The 17980-nt window shown below is 39.4% G+C and overlaps 2 protein-coding genes and 1 long non-coding RNA gene across 3 annotated transcripts; all 3 read right to left on the bottom strand.

Annotated features, from left to right (window-relative positions):
• Window positions 1-2367: 2367 nt before the first annotated feature.
• On the bottom strand, window positions 2368-4137 carry LOC148563357 (uncharacterized). The gene is made up of 2 exons (XM_088486761.1): window positions 2797-4137; window positions 2368-2580 (listed from the first exon to the last, which is right to left on the bottom strand). The coding sequence occupies exons 1-2, from the start codon at window positions 4135-4137 to the stop codon at window positions 2368-2370; spliced, it is 1554 nt and encodes a 517-aa protein (XP_088342887.1).
• Window positions 4138-13622: 9485 nt separating this feature from the next.
• LOC107642847 (UDP-glycosyltransferase 72E1) lies at window positions 13623-15492 on the bottom strand. The gene has a single exon (XM_016346338.3). The coding sequence runs from the start codon at window positions 15346-15348 to the stop codon at window positions 13870-13872; it is 1479 nt and encodes a 492-aa protein (XP_016201824.1). The 5' UTR covers window positions 15349-15492; the 3' UTR covers window positions 13623-13869.
• Window positions 15493-16331: 839 nt separating this feature from the next.
• On the bottom strand, window positions 16332-17703 carry LOC110271746 (uncharacterized). The gene is made up of 2 exons (XR_002362377.2): window positions 17541-17703; window positions 16332-17398 (listed from the first exon to the last, which is right to left on the bottom strand). It is a non-coding gene; the product is annotated as an uncharacterized LOC110271746 (long non-coding RNA).
• Between the last annotated feature and the right edge of the window lie 277 nt (window positions 17704-17980).

Genomic DNA, 17980 nt, shown 5'->3' with positions numbered 1-17980 from the left:
GTGCATCTTATTGATTTAGTAAGCCTTGTTGGGATTCTTTGAAGATTTTAGCAAAGTAATGAGAAACAAACAATCAATTATCAAAAGACTTGGCTTAGGGTTGGCATTAGAAATTCTATCCTTATAGTCCATTCAATGTTGACAACAATTAGGCCTTGCTTCATTTAGTTATCCCCTAGGTATAGTGGGAGGTCAAATGAAAGCAATCAACTTGAGTCACAAGTCCTAGCTTCACCTTATGGGAATCTAGCTTTAGTGCACTCCAAGCCAACTAGCAATCCCTAATTCCAAATCAACTATTGATACAACTATTCAACTTCTTCCAAGGACCAAACCCTATGCCAAGTGTGAAAATTCTACTCCATAGCTAGTGTTGTCATTTTATCAAACATGTGATGAGCAAGAAGGAAAGTCATAGTAAAATGAGAAGAAAAGTCGAATTGAAAGTATTGCAATACAAAGATCTAACAACAAGTCTCAAAGAGTAGCAGTGAAAATCGAATCCCCAAAATAGGGACGAAATCCAAAATTACAAAGTTGAATTCTAGATCTATGAGAATTGATCAATTGCATCTACTACTTGAAATTGGAGAAGAAAATCTATGACATGAACAAAGTGAAGTGAGAATTGTAATGGATCTCACCAAAAAGTCATTGAAAATTCAGAAATTGGATGAGGATGAACCCTAGTGAAAAGCTTGGAATCTCTCTCTTCTTCTCCCCAAAGTGTAACTAACTCTCCTCTCCCAAAAATATCTAGATCTAGAAAATGAACTAAAAAAATTGTCCTTAACCCTTGCTCCTTTGGTCTTCTTAAGCTTTTCCCACCAAGGTGTTTCCCCAAAAGTGGGATCCTTAACTGCCTCCACGCCTAAGTCACGTGACTTCTTAAAAAATCATATTCGCAAATCGGCGCGCACGCGCAAGGTACGCGCACGCGCTGTCGAGACGTCTTGTAATGTGCGCGGAGGCGTGATGTACGCGTGCGCACCCATGAAGATCCTGGCTTAGCCGCTTCTCAAGCCGGCTCTTGGCTTTGGCTTCACGTTGCCCTATCCGCGCGGGCGCGCCAAGTGCGCGCACGCGCCTATGCGGAAATTTTCAAAGCTTAATCCTCATGCTTCCTTCCTTTGTACCCGTCTTCCTTCTCTCTTTCGGTCCATTCCTACTCTATATCCTGAAACCACTTAACACACAAGTCACGGCATCGAATGGCATCAAGAGAAGATTAGAAATGTATCTATTTTAGTGCGAAATAAGCATGTTTTCATTCATGAGGCAAAACTAGGAAAGGAATGCAAAATCTTGTATTTTCATATAGAAAGTGTGTGGAATCATTGATAAAACCCCTGAAATCAGCACAAGATAAACCCTCAAATTGGGGTTTGTCAAGGCCCAGGTGAAGATCGTGGCTCCCGATTTCGACACGTCGGCAATTGGAGTTTTCAAGATGATCAAGGATGGCAAGATTGTTGACATGCCCAAAAAATGAGCTCTTGTACCTTATGTTTTTGTATGGATTTGCGGTTTTGTTGTAGAACTTTTGAAGCTTTCTTCGTTATACATTAAGAGTCGCTTGGTCGGCTTGTGATTATTGTCTTTTGCCTTTGGTAGCGTTTTCGTTTTGTTTTGTTAACGTTTTGTCGGTATGAGCTTTCCGCCCGTGTTTATTTACCATTGTGTTGGCAATTTGGCAAAGCCAGGTCGTGGCCTCTTGTTATCGTCGTAGCCGTTTGTTATGGTTTCAATTTAGATGGCTCCCGGGTGATCAGTCCTGGGGTACCGTATCGAGGTTCCATTTAACGCATCGTGGAAGTTGTTGTGGTGTGATGTGTAGGTAAAAAAAAGAAAAGACAATAGAAGTAAAATTGGTAGAAATTACAAGTAAACATTAACCGATAATTAAACGAGTTTGTTACCATGGCGAATACAAAGGTAAGTGATTAAGTTCGCTAGATCGCCTGGCCGGCATGCTAGAGCTAGGGGTAAAACCTTCTCAGGTTACCAGCATTCCAGGTTCTCGGGACCTCCCTTCCATCGAGCTTCTCCAATTTGTAGGCGCCCTTGCCAATCACTTCTTTGACCCTGTAGGGGCCTTCCCAGTTCGCCGCCAGTTTGCCTTCTCCCTGGGTTGGTAGGCCGATATCATTGCGCCGTAGGACGAGGTCGTTTTGATCAAATTCTCTCTTGAGCACTCTGGTGTTGTAGCGCAGGGCCATTCTTTGCTTTAGTGATACTTCTGACAAATGGGCCTTCTCCCTGGTCTCATCTACTAGGTCATTCTCTACAGCTTCTTCCACCCCCTTGAGAAGTAACCGTGGGCTCGGCTCGCCGATCTCTACGGGTATCATTGCGTCTACCCCTATGTCAGGCGGAAAGGGGTTTCTCCCTTGAGATGACGACTTCCGGGATGCCGAACCGAGTTATCACCTGTCTCCACATGAACTTTCTACAATTGGACGAGGAGATAGTGGCCAGTAGCTCGGCTTCTATCCATTTGGTGTAATAGTCGATGGCAACTATGAGATACTTGACTTGCCCTGGACCAACCGGAAAAGGTCCCAAGAGGTCGACTCCCCACTGTGCGAAGGGCCGGGGGGACGTCATCAGGCTCAGTTTGGTGGCCGGTGCTCTGTGAAAGTTAGCGTTCTCTTGGCACTTAACGCATTTTTTTACGAACTCCTTGGAGTCCTCCATCATTGATGGCCAGTAATATCCAGCTCGGATGAGCTTCCTCGCTAGGGCTTTGCCCCCGATGTGGTGACCACAGCACCCCTCGTGGACTTCTCTGAGTACGTAGTCCGTCTGGTCGGGGTGTAGGCACTTCAGCAAGGGTTGGCTGAGTCCCTTTTTAAACATTTGGCCTTGTATGATCGTGTATTTGGCAGCCTCCCTTCTTAACGCTTTAGCTTCCTTCTCACCTACAGGGAGTTTGTCGTTCTGCAAGAAATCGATGATGGAGTCCATCCAGGAGGGGCTTATCTTGGTCAGGTGAAGGGCAACTACTGGTTCTTTTGTGATGCCTTGAATGAGGGACCGGTTGCTGGTTCCAGGTTTCGTGCTCGGTAGCTTGGATAGGAGATCTGCCCGTGTGTTCCTTTCCCTCGAAACGTGTTGGACCGCGACCTCCTCAAACTGTTTGCTTAGTTCTTTGTCCCTCTCCAAGTACTTCTGCAATAGCGAGTCTCTGGCTTGGTAGCTTCCATTTACTTGCGATGTAACGATCTGTGAGTCGCTGCATACTTCTAGCCTCGTAGCCCCGACTTCCCAGGCTAAGATCAAGCCGCCTAGAAGGGCTTCATATTCTTCTTGGTTGTTTGATACGGGAAACTCAAACTTGACCGATTGTTCGTAGATGACCCCGGTTAGGCTTTCTAAGATGATCCCGGCACCTCCAGACATCTGGTTGGAGGCTCCGTCTACATGGAGCTTCCACTGTGTGTCCGTGTCCTCGGTTGGGTCTCTGGTTACTTCCACCAGGAAGTCTGCCATCGCTTGCGCCTTAATTGCATGTCGAGGCTCATATCTCAAATCGTATTGGGATAGCTCGATGGCCCAGGTCATCATCCTTCCCGCTAGGTCAGGTTTCTGGAGCACTTGACGAATTCCATGGTCCGTTCTTACGACCACTTGGTGACCTTGGAAGTATTGTCGTAGTCTGCGGGAAGAGGTTAGGAGCGCTAGTGGTAGTATCTCCAACTTGCTGTACCTAAGTTCTGCTCCTTGTAGCGCTCTACTCGCAAAGTAAATTGGTTGTTGAACTTTCTCTTCTTCCCGCACCAAGACCCCTGCCAGCGCTTCCTCTGTTATAGCTAGGTACAGGTAGAGCGGTTCTCCGACCACGGACTTATCGAGCACAGGTAGTGTTGCAAGGATCTTTTTGAAATGGTTGAACGCTTCTTCGCATGTCGGGGTCCATTCAAATGCTATTCCCTTTCTCATTAGGTTGAAGAAAGGTATGGCCTTTGCTACCGACGCCCCGAGGAAGCGAGATAGCGCGGTGAGCCTTCCCGCCAGTCTCTGGACGTCTTTGACGCAGCCCGGGCTCTTCATTTGGAGTATTGCTTGGCATTTTTCAGGATTGGCTTCCACCCCCCTTTGGGTTATCATGAATCCTAGGAACTTCTCGGCCTCCATGGTAAAGGCGCACTTAAGAGGGTTGAGCCTCATGCCGTGTCGTCGGAGGGCCGGGAACACATTTTCCAGGTCGCTTAGAAGGTCTTTGGGTCAGGTGGTCTTGGCAAGGATGTCGTCCACATAGACTTCCACCGTTTTGCCAATGATGTTGCCGAATATCTTGTTCATCAACCTTTGGTATGTGGCCCCTGCGTTCTTCAGGCCAAAGGGCATTACCTTGTAGCAATAGATTCCTCCTGGTGTTATGAATGCCGTTTTTTCTTTGTCTGGCCGGTGTATCGGTATCTGATTGTAGCTGGAATAAGCATCCATAAAGTTCAGATACCGGTACCCCGCCGCCGCATCGACGAGTGCATCAATGTTGGGTAGGGGGTAGCAATCCTTGGGGCATACTTTGTTGAGACCGGAATAGTCCATGCACATCTGACAAACCCCAATTTGACGGTTTGTTTTGTATTAATTTTTGGGGATTTTATCACCTTTTACCCATATTTATTCAAGAAATAGCATGGTTTTGTATATTCTCCTTTAATTGTGCTTGAATGTGAAACATGCTTTTTAGGACTCAAAATAGCTAAATTTAATTCACCTTGATTCTATTAGATGCCTTGATATGTTTGTTAAGTGATTTAAGGTTTAGGAGGCAAAGATTGGATCAAGGGAATGAAGAAAGAAAGCATGAAAAGTTGGAGAACTCATGAAGAAATGGAAGAACCGGAAAGCTGTCAAGCCGACCTCTTCGCACTTAATCGGCCATAACTTGAGCTACAGAGGTCCAATTGATGCGGTTCCAGTTGGGTTGGAAAGCTAACATCCGGGGCTTCGAAACGATATAAGATTTGCCATAGTTGCTACACGTATGGTGGCGCGCACGCGCAAAGTACGCGCACGCGCCGTTGCTGCCACCTAGTTCACTTAAAGCAAAATGTGGCCAGCGATTTTAGAAGCCTTGTGGGCCCAATCCAACTCATTTCTAATGCTATTTAAGCCAAGGATTGAAAGGGAATCAACATACTTTTGAGACTTTTCATACTTTAGGTGTTAGTTACCAATTAGTTTAGTTTAGCTTAGTTTAGCTTTGTAATTAGTTTCTAGAGAGAGAAGCTCTCACTTCTCTCTAGAATTAGGATTAGGTTTAGTTCAATAATCTTAGATCTAGATTTTAATTCATGCTTTCATCTCCTTCTACCTCTCAATTCTTTGTTGTTACATTCATTCTTCTTCCATCCTTTTGTTATAATTTCCTTTATGTTGTTCTTGCATTTTGTTGTAGATCTACTTTTGTTCCTTCCTTTCTCTTTCAATTCAATTCAAGGTAAATCATAATAATTGTGTCCATTTGATTTGTTGTTGTTTAATTCCTTGCAAATTGAGTAGTGTAGATTTACTTTTCTTGCAATTTTACTATGCTTTCCTTTTATGCCTTCCAAGTGTTTGATGAAATGCTTGGTTGGATTTTAGAGTAGAATTTTATGTTCTTGGCTTGGAAAGGTAACTTAGGAACTCTTGAGTTACTAATGTCCAAGTAATTGATGATTGGGATCCATTAACTCTAGTTCTCACCAATTGAATTAGTGGAGAGTTAGGACTTATGGAGTAGGATTGATATAGCTTATTTGACTTTCCTTTACTACTAGTTAGAGGATGATTTAATGAGATTAATCCTTGCCAATTCTCATGTTGTGGTTAGTGATTAGGATAGAGGTCCTTGACCACCAACCCTTGCCAAGACCTTTTTAGCCATTAGTTTACTTTCTTACCATTTATCTTTCATGCTTCATATCAAAACCCCAAATATAACTCACAACCGATAACAAGACACTCCATTACAATTCCTAGGGAGAACGACCCGAGGTCCAATACTTCGGTTTATAAATTTAGGGGTTTGTTTTAGTGACAAACAACTTTTTGTATGAAAGGATTAGTGATTGGTTTAGAAACTATACTTGCAACGAGAATTCATTTGTGAATTCTAAACCGTCAAAAATCCATTCATCAACATCCTCCATTTCCCATTGTGTTTTCTTACCAGGACTACGTTCGACAGCCAGGTCGAGTAGTCAAATTCCTGGATAAATCCTGCCTCGAGGAGGCTGGCCGTCTGCTTGGCCACCTCTTCTGCCCTTTCCTGTGACATCTTCCTCCGCCTCCGGGCCACCGGTCTGGCTTCTGGCTTGACGGCCAAATGGTGCGACATGAGTTGGGGGTCTATCCCTAGCATATCGGCCGGTGTCCAGGCAAATAGGTCACCATTGGCCCTGATCATTTCCATTAGAGGTTCTTTCAGCTCGTGAGGGAGGTTTCTGTTCACGAAGGTGAACTTCTCCTCCGTGTTGCCGACTCTAAACTTTTCCAAGTTCCCTTCTGGTTCGGGTCTCGGCTTGTCGCTGACTCTGGCATCCAAGTCGGCGAGGAACACTCCTGATGCTTCTTTGGATTTCTTTCTTAACGAGAGACTGGCATTGTCGCAAGCGACTGCCATTTCCAAGTCTCCCCTTGCAAACCCTACTGATCCTTCTTCAGTTATGAACTTCATTATCAGCATCCTCGTGCTGATGACTGCCCCTAGGTCGTTGATGGTTTTCCTCCCTAGGATGATGTTGTAGGCCGTAGAGTCTCGTAGGATCACGAACTCTGCCATTACCATTTTTTTCCCTTGGCCTTGTCCTATGGAGGTCGGCAGGGAGATTATCCCGTCCGGCTTGATGAAGTGGTCGCCGAGTCCTACAACGCCGTGCTGGTGGGTCTTTAAGTCGGCGTCCCGTAGGCCCAAGGCGTCGAACACATTGCGAAATATGATGTTCGAATCTGCCCCTGTATCCACGAGGATCCGCTTGATGAGGCCGGTTCCCACTCTGGCCGTAATGATCGTGGGGGGCTTTCCGCAACCTCGTCAAACCATTGGTCCTCCGGGCCGAATGAAATGGGTGGAAGTTTCTTGGGGCTTCGTGTAGAGGATGTGGAAACCGCCAGGATTTTGGCATCTTTCTTATGTGCCGATTTTGACCTGGGCGCCGCGTTTCTTGCTGTTACTACGTTCACTATAGTAAGGCAATGGCCGTTGTCTTCCGGCTCTTGGCGTCGCTTTGCTGCCCGGGTCTTGTCTTCGCCCTCGTGGTCGCGATTCTGTCTCCTCGGCTCCCTAATGAGGTGGGAGAATTCGGCTAGCTTTCCATCCCTGATCGCTTGCTCCAGTGCGTCTTTCAGGTCGAAGCAGTCCTGTGTCTTGTGCCCATAGCCCTTGTGGTAATCACAGTAGAGGCTCATGTTCCCCCCTGTTCGTTCCTTCAGAGGTCGGGGCTTCGACAAGATCCCCTTCTCGGCTATTTATTGGTAAACTTCCATAATCGGCGCGGTGAGGGGAGTGTAATTAGTGAACTTCCCGACACGAGAAAATGGCCTGGGAGTCTTACTCGGACCGCCGTCCCTGGCATGTTCCTTTTGTCTTTCTCCGCTCCCGTGATGCCGGGTTTGATTGTAAGAGGGCTGCCGTTTGTTGGCAGCCACGACCTGACTGACTTCTTCATCGTTAATGTTCTCCCTGGCTACACATTGGATCTCCTGCATTGTCCACACCGGCTTCGTGGTGAGGTGCTTTCTGAAGTCCTCGTTTAGAAGTCCGTTCATCAGGCACAAGCTTGCAACCGAATCCGTCAGCCCGTCGATCTCCAAGCACTCATCGTTGAATCGGCCTAGGTATTTCCTGGTCGGCTCGCCGGATCTCTGGGTCACTCCAAGTAGATTGATTGGGTGCTTTGCCTTTGCGATTCTGGTTGTGAATTGGGCTAGGAAGGCACGGCTGATGTCCGAGAACCTGGTCACCGAGCCCTGCGGGAGGTTATTGAACCACCGTATTGCAGGTCCTGCTAAGGTGACCGGGAAAGCGCGGCACCTTACCTCGTCTCCCACTCCCTCCAGGTTCATTCTGGCTTCGAAAGCGGTAAGGTGCTTCTGCGGGTCTTGGGTTCCGTTGTATCTCATGTTCGTTGGCTTTTCAAAGTGTTTTGGCAGCTGGACCTCGAGGATGGAACGATGGAATGGGGTTGCGCCATTATCACTGGTCCCTGCGTTCTGGTTGTTCTTCCCTCGTTGTCCTCCCGACGAGTGTCCTCGCAGTTTCGCTCTGTGGTACGCCTGTCGTGCCTGGCGTATATGAGGGGGTCGTGGCGTCTTCTCGCGCGTCCACATTCCCTGGCGTTCTCGGGCTCAGATTGTGGGCTAGCTGTTCGTCGGGAGCGGCTTCTCGAGACGGAGCGGGAGTAGCTCGATTCGGGAGTTTGTTGATGATGTTCTCGGTCTGCCAGCCGGCGCTCTAGGTCTTGCATCCTGTGGCGTAGTTCTTGCATTATTCTGGCGCTGTTGTTGCCAGTTCCCCCGAAGGGGCGCCTTTCGGGAGATCGTGTGGTTCGTCTTGGAGGGGACCTCGTGCGTTGTCGGGGAGAAGCCGCAGAGGCTTCCCCTCTGCGCTCGGTCTCGCGGCCTGTTCCCCTTGGGCCCAGTACAACGTCCATTCAGGCGATTTATCCCCACAGACGGCTACAATGTTCGGTAGGTCGGGTACCGGACGGTTCAGGTTGGTACTTCGATTGATGAGAGGGGAATTGTCTGGTTCCGGATTGCTGGGTTGAAGGGGGTGCAGCCGACGTCCCGAGCTCTTTGTATGGAAAAAGGGGGGGTGTTACCTGCAAAGACGCTCCGACGCTCTAGTCAGTAAAGTGTGCAGGCGAAAAAGGGGTAAATGGTATGTGACGTACCTTGGGGGAAGGGTAGGACCTTCCCCATATATACCGTGTCAGAGGTGGGCCCATCAAGGACAGGTTCACCTTCCTCGATGCTTCCTTCACACAGTTGTAGCATAGCTGTCAGGGACGCGTGTCCGGGTCGGCGACTGAGCGCCTCGCTCCTGACCGTTCGGGTCGGGTGGTGCTCGGGTCGGACTGGCCCGCTAGTGGTTTGGGTCAGGCCGTAACAATATATATATATTTTTTTGTTGGCATTTGCTTTGCAAGTCGAGTTTAGAACTTGATTATATATCTATCTTTTAAAATTTTATTTATATATTTGTCTCTTGAATTTTCATATAAACTTTTTATCTAATCGCTTTTCGAGTGTAACGCGTTTTCAGTCTTATTTTATTCATCTTTTCTTTTAAAGCTTCTAGTTAAACTATTTTTCATATATATATATATATATATATATATATATATATATATATATATATTGTTTTAAAAATTATAACGCCTCATCTATGATCTACGTTTTTATCGTAAAACTGTGTGTAATAAAATATTACATTATATCCAACACTATACAAACGCATCCTTATTAATAGTTAATTCGTTTTATAGGCTTAGATCTGATACAAAATAATGTCAACGAACTATACATAAAATAATTTCTCATCTATTCAAACTTGACGGAAATTTTTATTATACTATTACTCAATTATTAAATACCACGAAAATGTACTTTTGTCTATTTATATAATTGGAAAATGCTAAGAATAATGTTTTTAGGAAAAAAAATAAAAAATTAATTAATATATATTAATTCAAATATAAAAAAATGCAATAATTTTATATGTCGTCCATATTCATTACGGATAAATAAGACTATTGAGAATAATTAAATAACAAAAAACTGATAAATGCTCCTTGGAGGGATAATACAAATTCCTTGCAACAAGTTTTTAACATAGGTGACGCACATGATGTACATCTCTTCTATTAAAAATACTAAAATCCGACTGCACCGGCGACCGTGACGAAAATTTGTTTTAACATTATTTTATCTGATCTAGAACTTTGTATTTTGGATATGGATCTCGGAAAAATATAAATTATATCTTCTGTCAATCCAGTCTATGCAAATAAAATTATTTTATCGCCAATAAGTAATAGCTCAAATGGCATAATCTCTCCATACTCAATTAAGAGGTTGCGAGTTCGAGTCTTATATTTTTAGTAAAAAAAATAAAAATAAAATCATTTTGCCGCCACCCCCAATTTTCAAAGCCCACGTGCTACGGCAGAATGCGGTTAAAATAAATTTAAAATATTTTTAATTAGTTTTTTTTATTATCAAATATTTTCGTTTATAAAATTTACCATTTATTATCCAATATCCAATGTCATGCAGGGCCATTTGTCAACAAAAAAAAGTAAGCCACAACGAGTGACGAGTCAATTCTGAAGTTACAAATTATCATAAATAAATAAAAAATATTATATTATTATATGTATATATTTCATAAATTTTTTTTATTTTTTTATTAATCACTTTTAATATTTAAAATAAAAGTTTTATATATATGCATAAAACATTACTCTAAATTTTAAATTTTATATGTAAGGTTGGCTACTGCACATTTTGTTTGTTACTGGACAGCAGTTTTATCTCTCAAGTCTTAATAGTTAATTTTTTCACACTCGTCGTATAGAATTTAAATTCTCTATATTTTAAATTCTAAATTTTATTTTAGAGAATAAAATATAATTTTTTATTATTTATTTTATAGATAGAATAAAAAAAATATAAAAAAAAATTTATTTAAGAGTGAAAGATTATATTTTATTATTTAAAATAAAATTTAAAATTTAAATAATTCAAATTCTGTCATATTTAAAATTAGTAAATACTATCATAAAAATTTTATAATTATTTTTAAATAAAAATGTATTTTTTTATTATTAAATAATAAATTATAAAATTTGATTTAATATACTATAAAAATATTATTTTTTTAAAGTGTGATCAAACAAATAAAATATACTTTTAATACAAAATCCTTTACAAAAAAAATATTTTTAGTGTCTTCATTTGAGTAAGTAACTTCAAAATTTAAGCACCTTATCTTTTTACTTCGTCAACAAGTATTTTGGTTCGTTTCATCATTAATAAAAAGATATTATACTAGAAAAATATTAAATGATTAACTTTTTATTTTTTTACGTTTAAATTGGTTAATTTTTTATTAAAAATATCATCCTTTCATATTTCCATTATATTGTTATTTGTAGTAACTTTTATTTGAGGAAATCTCAAGAATACCCATCAGTCACAGCAGATTAAAACCTTTAAAATATATATATATATATATATATATATATTAAATACTCCATATATATATGTATAAAATATGACTAAAACTAAAGTAATATTTTTTAAAAAGTATTTTGATTTAAAATACTCCATCTATATATTTGTGTGTTATTATTATATATATATATATATATATATATATATATATATATATATATATATATATATATTATTTCATGTGCAAATGAAATTTCTTTGGCATACTAAATATTAAGATAGATGTATTTGGTTTATATTTTTTGTCATTATTATTAAACTATATATAATGACTTTTCAGTCTCAGATTGGCAGATTGAATAAATAATATGATCTATATATATTGAAACAGTATAATGTATAGATAACATTTTGTTAGATATTATACAATATATTTTTTTATATTATGTCAAAATATACATATTTTATGTTCACTTATATTAGTATTGGATATTTGATCTTTTATTAAAAAAAAAATAAACACGAACACGCATACACGATATTCATCCAATAATAATTTAATTAAACGATCTACTTTCAACAATTTCGAAAAAATGATACTTTATATGAACTTTTAATAAAAGTGATATTAGTCTTAGAATATTTCGGAATGAAAGAAAAAGTTGGAATTACACCCAAATTCAGAAATAATTGTGTCAATTTGGACTTTAGAGAGTCCTGTAGTACGTAGTACAGTTTGCATGTTGAAAAATCATTTTCCTTTGGGAGCAATAATTAGAACAAACACAGCAGTATTGTTATATTGAATTGTCATATTTTATTTTGTTTTGGGTGTCCATATTGAATTGAATTGTCTATGCAAACAGAGGGATGGGTCGAAGCCAACATCAATGGAATTTGTCCTTTATTTCTGATAACTTAGCCTAGTACAAATGCAGCTGTGATGAGAGACAACACACGCAGAGGCAATAACTTTGGTGATCGGTGCTTTAACTTCAATGTGGAGCCAAATTTGACTTGGCATGCGCAACATAATTTATAGAGAGTTAATTCTAATTATAATAGCAGCTGAAACTAGAGGGAGTTGTCGTTTTTATTACATGCTCGATTAATGTAGCTTTAATATTGATTGGGATTTCTTTGCATATATGTCCCACTTTTGAAGAGAAAGTGAACCGTAATACCCGCTGCTTACTCATCCTTATGCTTATGCTTCAACTATATATTTCAGTTAAAAATATGGACTATTTAGATAAATAGGTTTAAAATGTTTTTTTTTGTAATATTTAAATTTTAATATATATAATTAATTAAATTGTATTATTTTTATTAAAATTAGACTAAATAAATTAATATGATAAAAAAATAAATTAAATTTTAAATTGGTCTAAATTAATATTATTTTTTATAAAAAATTATTATAATATTATATATATTAGGAATATTTTAGTCATTTTCTATAATAAGAATATTGTAATAATTTTTTTATAAAAAATAATATTAATTTAGATAGGTTCAAAATTTGAATCACTATTTTTCGGTTAAATTAAATTGTCTGACCTAATTTTCACAAAAATAACACAATTTAGTCGATTATATATATTAAATTTTAATTATTAAAAGATATTTTTAAAACAGACGTTTTAGATGTATTTATCTGAATAGATCTAAAAAAAGGTGAAAACTCAGATGCAGTCTACTTTATGTGAAGTTGATAACTGAGAGTCGTTAGATAAAAATTTAGTCAAATAATTCAAATTATTTAAGGGCTCCCAACTATCAACTTCACGTGAAGTTGATTGCACTCGAGTTTTCATATTATTTATTCTTTAAAATTCAGTATTTGATCCATTTTTTTAATTCATTATTTTTAATTAATTTAAATATTTATTTTTATTTACCTATTATTCAAAAAATTATTTATTTTTTATTTGTTGGTTTTACTAGGTATACAATAATTTTTGTGAATAATGTGAATAATGAGCTCTACAAATGATTCAATAAAAAAAAAAAATACTCCATCCCCCAAATTACCTCTTAAACCCTAACATTAGAATAACTATCTGTAAACCTAATGAATTAAATATTCAGCTATTGTTACCTATGCATGACTGAATCGAGAAGACAATTAAGAATCAACATAATTATCTGCATACCTATTGAATTGAATATCTAACATATATATTATTTACATTAAATAAAAAATATTTAAAAAGAGAAAAGCTATTTGTATACTAAAAGTAGTCACTAAAATTAACCACTAATGTATTTATATATAAATACATGTGTGGTTTAATTTATTTTTAATATATATTTATACTTTGATAATTGATTTTGATATAAACGAAGCATAACTCATTTAAAAAATATCTAATTGAACTAATTCCAATTAAACGCTCATGTTTGTTATTGCTTTCACGTAACTGGCAAGTTACGATATATTAATATGGCCGAAAAATAATTAATTTTTTTATAAAATATATTAAAATATACCTTAAATTATAGAGCAATACTAGGGGCCAAAACATTTGTGATTGGTAGCCATCAACTAGCCATCAATGATGATTTGATGGTGTGAGATTGGTGTGAAATATCATCCAATAGCTCACATTTTTCTGCTGGTTACATGTTGGCCAAAATGCAATAAAATTGCTGGCTCCTAAACTTTTCCTTAATATTTTTGCACTCTTGAGATCATGCACCACGAGCTTTAGCCTCTGAAGCGGCGCGAGAGTAAGTTCTGAATTGACGCAGCGACTCATAAGAGCTTCCAAACTCACACACTGCTTTCTCTGCACTCGCTTTCAGCTCGTTCACCTTTGCCCTCATTGCACCACCTTCTTCTTCCGCCATTACCCTTCTCACAACCCTCGCTATCTCATCCCTCCCAACCACGCCACCACCCTCCGCCTCACCCCTCGCCCTCACCGCCACCCCGAGCTCCTTCGACAACATGGCAGCGTTCATCTTCTGCTCCGAGTAGAGCGGCCAAGCCACCATTGCCACCCCACCAAAGATTGCCTCAAGCACAGAGTTCCAACCACAGTGCGTCACAAAACCACCCGTCGCAGCATGTCCCAGAATCTCCACCTGCGGGGCCCACATGGGAATCACCAATCCCAATTCCTTCGTCCTCTCCACGAACCCCTTCGGCAAGTACTCCGGCGACCCGTCCCCGCCAATTCCGACGTCGAAATATGCGCCGGAAGCATCGCCCTCAATGGGTGGCCGCACCACCCAAACAAACCTCTGCATGCTGAGCTCCAATCCCCACGCAAGCTCCCTAATCTGAGCCTCAGACATGGTCCCTCCGCTCCCGAACGACACGTAGATTACCGATTCCGTCGGTTGCCGGTCAAGCCACTGCATAACCTTGTTGTCCACGTGTACACTACCCGTGTCACGGTCCGCTAACGTCCTCACTAGAGGTCCAACCGGATAAACCGGTCCATTGGTGAACCTTCGCAAGATTCCAGAGTCCCCCAGCGCCTTCGTTGCTGAGGGCTCCAGATCTTGCCAAGTGTTGATCAGGATCCCATCAGAGCCATTTATTACCTTTGAAACCTTGGAGTATCCTTCATATATGGGCCCTAGGGGGTCCAAGAGAGCTTCGAGTGTGTCTTCGAATTGAATCGGTTCGCAACCAGGGATTGGAAGCGGTCCGCGGTTCTTGACATGAGTATTCTCCACCTGGTTGGGGTCCATAGCTGAAAGGTGTATGGTGAGAGCGGAGAACCAGGCGCTGGTGGTTAAGAAGACGAAGGGTTGCATGCCGAGGTCACGTGCCATGGGAATAGCTTCTGTACCGAACAGGTCAACGACAAGAAGAGAGGGAGGGTGCTTCATGGAGAGGATGAAAGAGCGGAGAGATGGTAAGGACTCGGTCATGGTTACGATGATTCTGTCATATAGGGAAGGGTCTGGTCCCAGTTTGGATGAAACATCTGGTTGCGGCAATTCCACCACGTTTGGGGCAGTTTCTAGATGTGAGGTTTGTTGGTGGATTTGGGAGCGAGCCGTTGCGAGATCGGTGGTGATGAGGAAGATGGTGACGTCGAAGGCGTGTTGTGTGAGGAGGCTCTTGCCAAGCTCCACCTCCGGGATGAGGTGGCCCATCCCTGGGCTGGTCAGAATGGCGGCGTGTGGCTTCTTGTCGTTGTTTGCTGTGGCCATGGCGGCTCTGCAGCTTCAGAGAGAGAGAGAGAGAGATATTTATGGAACGTGGATGAGAAAGAGGTATTCTGTCAAATAATAATAACGATAATAAAAAGCTTTTATAAATGTAATCAATATAGGTCATTTTAGGAAGATGCATATTATAAGGTGGTAGCCATATTGACTACAGTGCATGGACCATTCACCCATTGACATGCCGCAAAGGTTTCAATGTGCTCTTTAATTGGTTTGACTAAACAAAAATATTATTTTATACTAAAAATTATTTATTAAATATATATATATATATATATATATATATATATATATATATATATATAAACTGTTTTACATATTTTTAATATGTATAATGTATTGTATTTTATATATATTTTTAAAAATATTAGTACTTACCTAAATATTGTTAACAATGTAAATACTTTAAAATTTAAAAAATAAAAATGAGACAAATATTAATAGTAAACATGATATCGTTTACATGAAATATTCTTAGCACATAAATTTGTTTAATTGTCGTAAAAATAATAAGGAGGTGTGTTTATCTTAAGTTTAGCAACAAAAAGATCCATAATTACTTAGGCTCCTCTATACAAATTTTCTATTTGTTAATAGCCTAATTTTTATTTAATATAAGTTTCATTTTTTGGTGAACCATTTTCATAAGTATTATCGATTGCTAATTTTCTAATTAACGTCTTTATACCTTTCTTAATAAAATCTTTTTCTTCTTCTTTCAAAAATAAAAGAACACTTTGCAAGGTGTTTTTTCCGGTTTTTGGTTTTCCCTATTTGGGTCTGAGTATAGCCCGTGTTATCAGTTAGTGTTAAGATAGTTGCAAAAAGGCTCCGAGTCTTGACTAGTAATAAGCAGATATGTGTTATCCGAAAATAATAACGATACAGTGACAATTCTCCATTTTAGGCCCAAATTTCAGTGGATTCTTTCCAGAAACATCTTTGTTAATTGGATGTCTATATTAAGGAGAAAAAAACCGTTTTTATCAAAATGCAAATTCTCCATTTAGCCCCAAATTTAGCTAAGTTTGATATTAAACACATTAGTAATGAGTAATGACTCATGCCTGATCATGCCTCTATTTTCAGGCATCCAATTCTAATTTTGGGAGCCTATATCATGCGTGATGCCGTTGGAGTGAGAATCAGAGATTGAATATCGGCAATTTGGAGAACATGCCCAATGCATGCGTATCAAGATTCGACATTCAGCAGCTGGAAAGAGCAAAATCTTAGTGCACTGCCATGTTGCATTGTAGTTGTTGCCTATTGTAATAGTGTGCGTCTTTAACTAACTTGCCCAGGCAAAATCTGCAGCAGCAACTATGGGAGGTGGCTGAGAAGCTCCAGCAGCAGGTGTGGTGAGGGGAGGCTGTGAAGATGCAACAGCAGTGGTTGGTGTCGGCTAACAAGGCTCCAGCAGCAGCCCTTTCTTGATCCCTGTCTCTCCCAAATCTAAGGTTATTTTCATCAAATATGTTCACATTTACATCAGCAGCACCTGTAAATTTATAAAAGCAGCATTATCTCCATTTACAGCAGTAGATCCACCTCCATTGTCTCCATTTGCAGCAGCAAATCCACTATTATCAAATTTATCCTCCTCACTAGATGATTCTGATTCACCTTCAACTTCTACTTCTATCAGACCACTAGCTTCAATAGGCACATAATCCTCATCATTTGAGGTTATCTCAACACTATTACTTTTTTTACATCCATCAACAACATATATCGAACAATGCTTAACAGTTTGTGACACTAATAATCTACCCATTCTCATGGCATCTCTATCACTTATCATCAATTCTCTAAGATCCTCAGTTGATAGCCTGGTTCACAGTATCAAATCTTAGCATAACCTTTGTACCCTAACCTCTTTAATTCACTAACTATTTCTTACAAACTCCATTCATCAAGCTCAAAGTGCAAGTTTTCCAACACCCTCCCCCCAAAATATTCTAAACCGTGCCTTGTATCATGAAAATTTCCACCGTGATATAGGTCTATGGTAAAATCAGAATCTCCATCACTACACCAAAAAGAAAGAAAAAAAAAAAAACCAAATAAATGCCTTTTTACAGGTAAAAAGCCCCCATTGTTGGAGTCATTTTTAGTAACATATTCATCCTATCACTACAAGAACAATGAGGAGAAGATAGCACAGTACGTACCTTCGAGCAGCAACGACTAGGTACCTCCGACAACACAGTGCCTTTGACAGCAGAGAATGCGCTTCAACGAGGTGAGTGGCGAGGTGATCGACGGAGGCCTAGGTCAGTTGAAACCCCAGCAGACCTCAACAAAAAACGAAAAGGGTTTGGACTTTCTGAGAGTGAGGAAAAAACAAAGATGTTTTTGGAATTAATCTCGCCAAGTAACCAATAAAAATTTAATCAACAAATATTTTTAAATTATATTTTATATTAATTATTTATTATTAATTAATAATTATTTAATTTTTATTTTTAAAAATATAAAATTAATAATTATTAATTATAATAATTTAAAATTAGTTGATTAAAAATTATTTATTTTATATTTTTTTAAATTTAAAAAATATTGAAATGTCTTTAATTAGATCTTGTATCTTTAATTTTAAAATTTTTTTTAA

Source organism: Arachis ipaensis, chromosome B5 (genome assembly GCF_059453495.1).
Source record: "Arachis ipaensis isolate K30076 ecotype BB chromosome B5, ASM5945349v1, whole genome shotgun sequence".
Taxonomy (NCBI): domain Eukaryota; kingdom Viridiplantae; phylum Streptophyta; class Magnoliopsida; order Fabales; family Fabaceae; genus Arachis; species Arachis ipaensis.
Note: the sequence above shows the minus strand (reverse complement) of the source record. Positions and strands in the feature narration are given on the sequence as shown.

Bases quoted from the DNA above. Each gene is read 5' to 3' on its own strand.
- LOC107642847 (XM_016346338.3), bottom strand. From the start codon at position 15,348: ATGGCCACAGCAAACAACGACAAGAAGCCACACGCCGCCATTCTGACC.
- LOC148563357 (XM_088486761.1), bottom strand. From the start codon at position 4,137: ATGGAGGCCGAGAAGTTCCTAGGATTCATGATAACCCAAAGGGGGGTG. The intron at 2,581-2,796 runs GTACTCAGAGAA...CCCTTCGCACAG, and splicing joins ACCCCGACCAGACGGACTAC to TGGGGAGTCGACCTCTTGGG.